General features: G+C 42.0%; 1 protein-coding gene across 1 annotated transcript in view; it reads left to right on the top strand.

Annotated features, from left to right (window-relative positions):
* The first annotated feature begins 4,883 nt into the window (after window positions 1-4,883).
* Window positions 4,884-9,802, top strand: part of FOXR1 (forkhead box R1) — a 14,767-nt gene continuing 9,848 nt past the window's right edge. Inside the window, exons 1-2 of the mRNA XM_007936588.1 lie at window positions 4,884-4,892; window positions 5,593-5,731. Of these exons, the coding sequence (XP_007934779.1) occupies window positions 4,884-4,892; window positions 5,593-5,731 (148 nt within the window). The remainder of the gene's footprint in view (window positions 4,893-5,592; window positions 5,732-9,802) is intronic.

The following is a 9,802-nucleotide window of genomic DNA, read 5'->3' as shown; positions in this document are numbered from 1 at the left end:
CACTCCTCCCTATTAGGTTGGGTCCCCTATCCTGTCTTTCATAGCATTACCATAGTTTGCATGTTGTGCAATTATTCAATTGTCTCTCCCACAAGAATGTAAGCACTCAGCTCCCCCGGGCCAAACACAGTACCTATAATACAGTAGGTTCTCAATAAATACCTGTTGAATAAGTGAATGAACAAACAAGTGAATGAATAAATGAGCCCCTGAAGAGAAAGAAGGGGCTGGGAAAGTGGTAAAATGTCTGGGAAAACGATCAGACAAGATTCAGAGAGTGGGGAGACAGAAGATGCTGGAACATGGTTTTGATGGCCCAAGGGCCCTGGGGATAGAAGGAATGGAAGAGAAGGACAGCAACTTGTATTCATTCCATAAACCAAAGTATTTATTATGTGTCAGGTGTTACAGAAGGTGCTAGCAATAAACTGTGAAAAAGACACTGTCTTAGTTACCTAGTGCTGCTATAACAGAAATACCGTAAGTAGATGGCTTTAATGAACAGAAAAGTGCCAGCCCGCTAGAAGAACGAACAGATCTGTCCTGGAAGAAGTACAGCCACAATGCTCCATGGAAGTGAGAATGGCCAGACTTCATCTCACCTACTTTGGTCATGTTGTCAGAAGGGACCATTCCCTGGAGAAGGATGTCATGCTTGGTAGGGTGGAGGGTCCGTGAAAAAGGGGAAGGCCCTCAGTGAGGTGGACTAACACAGTGGCTGCAACACTGGCTCAAGTATAGCAAGGACTGTGGGGCTGGCACAGGACTGGGTAGTATTTCTGACATAGGGTTGCTGTGTGGGAGCCTACTTGATGTCACCGAACAACAACAACAACAAAAGTCCAAATTCAGGGTGCCAGCTCTCTAGGGAAAGGATCTCTTTCGCTATGCACTCTTGGGAGGAAATCCTTGTTTCAGCTTCTCTAGCCTGGTGTTCCTCAGTTCCTTGGTAATTTCCAAGTGGCATCTATCGTTTCCCCCATTTATACTTGCTTGCTTCTAGGCCTGATCTACTGTCTTTATATCTCAAAAGCAGTTTAAGATATTGATGTGTCCTCATTAACATAACAAAGAAAACCCTATTTCCCAATGGGATTATATCCACAGGTATAAGCCAACCAAACTCACTGTCATTGAGTCGATTCTGACTCAGCGACCCCCTTTGGGTTTCTGAGGTGGTAAATCTTTACAGAAGTAGATTGTCCAGTCTTTCTTCCACAGCCACAGGTTAGGATTTACAAAGTATATCTTTAGGAGACACAATTCAATCCATGACAGACACTGTTCTTCCCTAATGCGATTTACTGGAAGAGACATACCCTTTCACATACACACACACACACACAAAATGTGAAAAAGTAAGTACGTTGAAAATAAAATGTGATAAATGCTATAAATAGTGGCAATGTGAGTGAGTACTGGGCCCTTTAGTCTGGGTAGGCCTGAGCTGAAGGAACTCTGGTGGAGCAGTAGTTAAAGCATTTGGCTGCTAACCAAAAGGTTTGGGGTTAAAACTCACCAGCAGCTCCACAGGAGAAAGACAAGGCAGTCTGTTTCCGTACAAATTTACAGCCTTGGGGACCCTACAGGGCAGTTCTACTCTGTCCAGTAGGGTCATTATGAGTTAGTGAGTAACTGAGCTGAGGCCTGAAGGCATGAGAGAGGGGCAGGGAGAACGTGCCTTGCAGAGGGAATGGCCTGGGCTCTGCTTCCCCATCTAACTGTACCAGCCTAGGGAGGTTTGGAGTCCAACCTTCTAGTACGATAGGAAGAGCATCGGACTGGGAAGCAAACTTTGCTGCACATTAGAATCTTCTAGGGAGCTTTAAACTATCCTGATGTCCAGGGTATAGCCCCACCAGAATCAGGATGACTCTGGCATAGAAGCCTGGTGTATTTTTTAAAGATCCCCAGGAGATCCCAATGTGCAGTAAAGTTTGGGAATTACTGATCGAACATTTAAAAATGGTAAACTAATTGTAAAAGAACTATAAAATGATAGATGCATTACAATAACATTTTAAAAAAAAAAATACCCATAAGGAAAGAGATTGGAAGAATATCTATCAAAATGTAATCCAGTCAGTCACAGAAGGACGAATGATCCACTTATATAAAATATTTAGAATAGGCAACTATATAGAGACCAAAGGTTATTAGTACTCATCAGAGGTAAAGTACAGGGTCAGTGAAAAAGGGAAAGACTCTCAACAAGATGGATTGACACAGCAGCTGCAACAATGGGCTCAAGTATAGCAAGAATTGTGAGGATGGTGCAGGATTGGGCAGTGGTTCGTTCTGTTGAATATGGGATCGTTCAAAGCACCTAAAAACAACAAGGGTTGGGGGGGAGGGAAAGAGAGGGACTGATTCATTGCACAGGGGACACTGAACTTCTGTTAAGGGTGATAAAAATTTTGGAAATGGATAGTGGTGATGGTTGCACAACACGATGAACATAATTGATGTCAGTGAATGGTACATGTAAAAAAGGCTGAAACGGGAAATGTTTTGTCATATATATACTTACCACCACAGAAAATGTAATCAATTACTATTGCCCAGTGGTGATAGAATGATTTTTGTTTTATTGTTTTTCCCTTTGTACTTTCTCTATTTCCAGATTTTCTGCATCAACCATCTATTACTTTTATAACTAGGGCAATAACAATCATTATAGTTATGGAAGTATAATTGTTTTTTAATAATATTAAAGGTAGAGTCTTAGAAAACTTTTACAAAGTTTGGTTTCACTTTAGTTGAAGTTACATTATTGAGAGTCTCCTATGAGACTCCTATGTGCTACGTGGGAGCTCTTGTAGCACAGTGCCTAAAGCATTTGACTGCTAACCAGAAGGCTGGCAGTTCAAACCCACCAGCTACTCCTTGGAAAGAAGATGGGGCAATCTACTTCCGTAGTGACACTGCCTCAGAAACCCAAGGAGGGGCCGCTATGAGTAGGGTCCGACTCAACGGCACATAACAACAACATGTGCTATGCACTACTGTGAAAGTTTCTGGTTTAGTAGAGAGGATGGGTAAGCAATAGGCAACACAGCACAGCCACAGGGTGGATGAGTGCTGATGGTAGAGGCTAGGATCCCACACAAAGGAGCCAGAGGGGGCTGCCTTACCTGCTGGCCAAATGTGGGACAGTATGAGGACCAAAACAAATGAGAGTAATGAAGTTGAGAGTAATGAAGTTAATCCATTATGTAAAACAAGAATCCATACTGATAACAGATACCGGAGAAGGAAAAGTTCTTCCTTACAGTAGAATGCCAACTAATAAAATGAAAAGGAATGACAAACACAGAAAAACCGCTACTTTATAACCATCACAGTAAAGACAGATTCAGGCAGGAACCATAGATAGGTGCTAAAGCTAATTGGAAGGATCCCTGGTGGTACAATGGTTAAGCGCTTTGACACTAACCAAAAGCTCTGCAATTTGAACCCACCAATCCTCACATGCAGGGGTGGGATGGGGATGAGGGGGTCCTAGCAATCTGTTCCAGTAAATGTTGTTGTTGTTATGTGCCATTGATAAAGGCCTAGGAAACAGGAAACCCTATGGGGTCAGTTCTATTCTGTGTCGTAGGGTCACTATGAGTCAGAATTGACTCGAGGCCTACACAACAACAAAAAAGCTTGTTATCAGTGCAGGAGACCCTGGGTAGAGTGGGAGAACAATGTGGAACAAAACTCAATGTCATAAAAAAGACCAGGTTAAAAAGACAGAAAAGGAAGAAAAGACAACAACAACAACAACAACAACAACAACAACAAAAAGACCAGGTTTACCGGTCTGATAGAGCCTGGTGAGATCTCCAAGATTATGGCCCCTAGTTACCTTTCAGGTCTGGAATTGAACTCACTCTGGTGGCTTCCAGGAAATAATAGATAGGAATATAGGGTGAACATTTACATCAGGAAGATATACTCCTTAGAACGATTGATCATGAGAGAACAGAAGGGCAGTATTTGCACAGGGAGTTGGCTCAGGGCGCAGGAATGCACAGGAAAGAAGGACACAGGGAAGAGGTAACTACACAGAGGAAGTGGGAAGAGAGCTGTTACATTGTAGGGATTGCAGTCAATGTCATGAAACAAAATGTGTATGAACTGCTATATGGAAAATGAATTTCCTCTGTAAACTCTCACCCAAATCACAATAAAAAATTTAAAATAAAGCTTGACAAGGAACAGAATTTTAAATAACTTTAAAGTATCTTCCCCATATATTGCTTATAACTACAAAAGGAGAAAAGTAGTAACTTTACAGTAGAGAAATTTGGCAGATACCACTAAACCAAGTAGTTAAAGCTAACATCACTAACAATGCGACCAAGTATGACATCGTGTGTCTCTTGATGTGATGGTCAAATAATGAAACCACATCACTTCTGTGGTATTCTTGCCACCAAAATGCATAATCTAAGTCTAATTATAAGGAAACATCAGACAAACCTAAACAAAGGGACATTCTACAGAATAAATGGCTTGTACAGTATTTCGTTCTGTTATACATAGGGTCACTACGAGTTGGAGCCGACTCAATGGCACCCAACAACAACAGTGCTTCAAAAATGTCATTATTATGAAAGATGAAAAAAAAGGGGTGGGGCTGAAAAATTACTCCAGAGTAGAGGAGACTAAAGATACATGATAATTAAATGCAGTACAAGATTGTGAATTGGATCCTAGACCAAAAAAAATAAAAAAATATATATATATACATACAGATAAATATATATATTATATAAATATAAAGGACATTATTGGGACAACTGGTAAAATATGGATAGGATCTGCATATTGAATACATTGAATCAATGTTAAATTTTGATTTTGATAATTTTCTGATTTCTGATTTTTGAGTTATGAAGCCCGTATCCTTTTTCTTAGGAAATACATATTGAAGTATTTATGGGTAAAGGGACATGATGTTGCAAGCTACTCTCAAACTGTATGTTTGTACAAAAAATAAATATTTACAGAGAGAATAATTAATCAAATATGATAAAATATTAATAATTGGTATAAATGGTGAATCTGGATGAAATTCTTTATAGTATTTTTTAGTTTTCTGTAAGCTTGAAATTATTGAAAACCAAAACCTAAATGAAATCACCATTCAATCCTATCTCTACCACCTAGTACAGATGTGTACTTCAACTTGCATAAGCCGCACAACCTATCAGAATTTCTAGAAAGTGATTTATGGACGATATCATGGGATCACTGTAAATTTTAAATGAGATAGCATTTTAAATGAGATAGGAGCTTTGTGCAAATGTAGCGAGTGAGTGGTTCCTGTGATATATATCCCTTGTGGACCTCCGAGTTCCCCAAACTCCAAAATGAAAACTTACACGGCTGGGGAAAGACTTTGCCTAAACAGTACTCACCTGAGTCTAGAGGAGACTAAAGGTGTCAAAAGGTAGTCTGTCCACACCTGCGCTTCCTCCCACCTAATTCAATCAGAGCCGGGGGCAAAGGATTTAAGGAAGTGCCTCAGAGGCCCACTCCTCCTCCGCCTCTTCCTGACTCGCCCACTCCCCTGCCAGTCTATTTTTCGTTTTCCTAAAGGTGGACCTAAAACTTGAACATACCGACTTCTGGGGCAGCCTCCATGGCCAGGTCCCGCCGAGCTTGTTGGACTGGGACTTTGGGAACGAGTGCTTCCTGGCCTGCATCACCACGCACCTGCCTTTGGTTGAGCAGAACTGTGAGTGCCCCGGATGGGGGCAGGTGGGGGGATGGGCGTGTCGGCGGTGGCTGGGTGGCCAGCCAGTGGCAGCGGCCCAGTGGACCGTCTGCTCCCCAAGCCTTCACTCCTGACCTCCTACCCCCAACCGAGGGCCATACACAGGGATAGGGCGTATAGATTCTGGACCCTAAGCCCCCCTTGCTGCGTTCCCAGGGATCCCCCTCCCCCACCATCCCCTTGGACTCAGTTGTGGGGATCTGGCTCTTGCCTCGATTGAAAGCCCCTGAAAGGGCAGCCAGTCCTACCTAAAAATCGACAGCTTTCAACTCTATGCTCAGTTCCGGAGAATTTTCTAGGCCTCCGTCTTTTTCCCATGGCGCTGTTCGCCATTTGGCGTACTATGTATTTTACTTACTTTTCGGTATCCTTACAAATGTTATAACTTACCAGTTTTGTTCATGGCTGTACTCCCAATTCTTAATACGTTGCCTGACACCTAGAGGTGCTGGGTAATTGCTGAATGGACTGTCGATGACTTTTTTTTTTTTTTTTTTTTTTCTCTCCTCCTCTTTGGACCTCAAGTGCAGATAGTTGGGGTAATCACTCTCTATATTCAGGGTAGTTTATCATCATCTACTTTGGCAGGCCTTGAATTATTCATTTTTTTTCAGTCTCCATCCTCACTTACACTCCCATGTACCCACCCTTATCTATTTAATATGACTGTGGCCATTAGTCAGAATCTACTCCAGGGCAAGTTGGTTTGATTATTTCTTGTGGTAGATATATATGTACTCTTTAAAACTATTTAGCATTATTTTATATTTACATGTGACTCTAATTTATGTAAAAGATTTTAATGCTCATTGCATTTTTTTCCGTTAAAAAAATATTTTTTTATTGTGATTTGGGTGAGAGTTTACAGAGAGAGCAATTTCATCTTCCTTACAGCAGTTCACATACACTTTGTCTCATGATACTGACTGCAGTTTCCCACAAAGCAACAGCTCCCCTCCCACTCCCTCCTCATAGTTACCTCTTCCTTTTGTCCTTCCCCTCCCATGCACTGCTGCCCCCCTCCTAGTAAGTCTCCCTATGCATACACAGCCCTTCTTTTCTCCCCATGTATCTACCTGATGTAAATGTTCACCCCATATGCCAGTCTTTTATTTGGCTGGAAGCCACAGCAATGAGTTCAATTCCAGAACAGAAGGGCAGCTGTGCACCACAGTCTCGGGTTTTACCAGGCTCTATCAGACCAGCAAGCTGGTCTTTTTTTTTTTTTTTGTAATTTTTGAGTTTTGTTCCTCGTTGTTCTTCGCTTCACACTATATCCAGGATCTCCTATACAGATCCTCCTCCGAGTGGTTGACAGTGGTAGCCTGGCACCATCTAGTTTTGGTCTTATGGTCACGTAGGCTGAGAATGGCGTGGTCTACCAGTCCCTTGGACTAAATGTTTCCATGAATCTTTGGTTTTCTTCATTCTTCTTTGTTATGGACAGGGAGAGACCCATCGTTGCATCTAGATGTCTGCTTGCAAGCTTTTAAGATCCTAGTCGTTACTCAGCAAGTAGGATGTAAAACGATGTTTTTGTGTGGTATGCTATGCCAGTGGAGCTTGATTTCCCCTGCGACCACAGTCCCAAGCCCACAGGTAACTATCGCTCCCTCTGGGTAGCTGGCTGTGGCCAAGGAGTCACCACGAACTTGTCCCTTGTCAGTTCTACTATATACCTGGACATTCTTATAGAACATACAAATATGCTTGTAGAAACATCGTCTGCTAACCCTATACATGGTCATGGGCACACACTGCCCCCTGCCTAGACAGACCTGATCATTCAGCCTGCCTACCCATCTGTCCACCCTTAGATCAATGTTTGCCATCACTGACAACACAGTAATGTATGTGCAAAAGGGTTCATCTTTGTTGTCTGTATCTCCCATGTACCTCTCTCTGTCTTCCTCTTCCTCGATGCCACTGTATTGATTGCTCACATTTGGTGCACTGCCCTTCCCTTCACCCAAATAAATACTTGTCTCTATCTATCTAGTAGTGTTCCCTCTGCCCACCTCCACCCCTGGTAACCAAAAAGAAAGTTTCCTTCCATATATAAACCTTTCCTTGACTTTTCACAATAGCGAACTAATACAATATTTATTCTTCTGTGATTGACTTATTTCAGCATAATGTCCTCCAAGTTCATCCACGTTACGCGGTGTTTTGCAGATTCTACGTTATTCTTTAGGGTTGCATAGTATTCCATTGTGTGTATGTACCATAGTTTGGTTATCCACTCTTCTGTTGATGGGCACCTAGGTTGTTTCCATCTTTTTACTATTGTAAATAGTTTTTCACATTGTATTTGAGAGCAGCTCATGTTGCTAAATGCAGATCTAGCTCATCATTTTGACTGCTGCATAGTGTTCTATCATATGCCTATGAATATGTGTATACCACCTTTTACATTTTAGTTCCTCTACTAATGGGCACCTAAATTTCTTTCAACTCTTTGGCACAGTAATTGGTTCTGATGATTATTCCTCTACATCCATTCATTCAAGAAATGTTTATTGAGCACCTACAATTTTCCAGGCACTTTTGTAGATACTGATAATGTATAGTAAACAAAATAAACAGGTCTTCATGGTCTATTTAGGGGCAGACAGACAATTCACAATAAATGACTAGATTATGTGTTATAAGGTGGTAACTGCAAGAAAACAACATGGTATAAGGGCTCAGGCTCTCAATAATGGGGGCAAAGGAGGTGGTGGCAGCTACAGTTTTAAAGAGTGATCAGGTTGGCTTTCTTTGGGAACATAATATTTGAGGAGAGAACTGAAGGAGGTGAAGGAGTGAGCCAAGAAGATAATACAGAAGAGAAGTTTTCCAGGCAGAAGGAATAACTTGTTTAAGAGCCTTAAGAAAAGAATATGCCTGAAGTGTTTGAGGAACAGCAAAGAATCAGTCCAGTGTGGTTTGATCAAAGTAAATACAAAGGAAAGTTCAGAAGGAAGTGGAACAGATAGCAGAAAGGCCTTATATGTACTTTAAGGACTTGAGAGTTGACTTTGAGTAAGACAAGGCATGGTTGAAAGGATTTGTGCAGAGGAGCTGGCTTCATGTGTGACCTCTGCAGTCCCATGGCAACCCAATGCTTGGTTTAATGCCCTGCTGTCACTGTCTTGAAATTTTTGATATTTTAACAAGGAACCCTATATTGCCATTTTGCCCTGGATTCCACATGTGTAGCCATTCCTGCATGATCTGTGTTCTGAAAGGATGACTCTGGCTATTGTGTTGAGGATTACAGATGTAGAGAGACAAGGGGAGAAACCATAGAACTCATGAGGAGTCTACTGTAGTAATCCAGAACCAAACCAAACTCACTGGCCATCGAGTCAGATTCGACTCATCATGACCCCTCCTTGGGTTTCCGAGGTGATATCACTACTCACTATGGAAGTAGACTGCCCAACCTTCCTTCTGAGGAGTGGCTAGTGGGTTTGAACTGCCAGCCTTCTGGTTAGTACTCAAATGCCTTAGACCCTATGCCACCAGAGTAGTAATCCAGATAAGATGATAATAGACTGGACCAGGTGAGAAGGTAGAACACGCTCACTTGGTCAATGAATTGGATGTCTGATGTCAGAAAAAGATTTGAGGAAGATTGAAGTTTTTGGCAGACCAAGTGGAAGGATGGTGTTGCCTTGCACTGAAATGAAAGAGGCTTCCGGTAGGATAGATTTAGGGAAGAAGATCAGAAATTCTGATCTCAACATGTTTTAGACATGTTGAGTTTGAAATAGTATCCAAGTGGAAATGTTGAGTAGGCTGTTGGATATGAGTGGTGTGGACTAGTTAAGAGTAGCTGGTGTATGGGTGATATTTAAGGAGTGAACCTAGAAAAGGAGCAAGGATGAGCCCTGGGGACATTTCAATGTATAGAGATTGTTGTTGTTGTTGTTATGTGCCATCGAGTCGACCCCGACTCATAGCGACCCCTCCTTGGGTTTCCGAGGCAGTATCACTACGGAAGTAGGATTGCCCAACCTTCCTTCCGAGGAGTGGCTGGTGGGTTTG

The sequence above is a fragment of the Orycteropus afer genome, unplaced genomic scaffold (assembly GCF_000298275.1).
Source record: "Orycteropus afer afer isolate SDZICR_OR568_19922 unplaced genomic scaffold, OryAfe1.0 scaffold00036, whole genome shotgun sequence".
NCBI lineage: Eukaryota > Metazoa > Chordata > Mammalia > Tubulidentata > Orycteropodidae > Orycteropus > Orycteropus afer.
The sequence above is the reverse complement of the archived record's forward strand: the minus strand, read 5'-3'. Positions and strand labels throughout refer to the sequence as shown.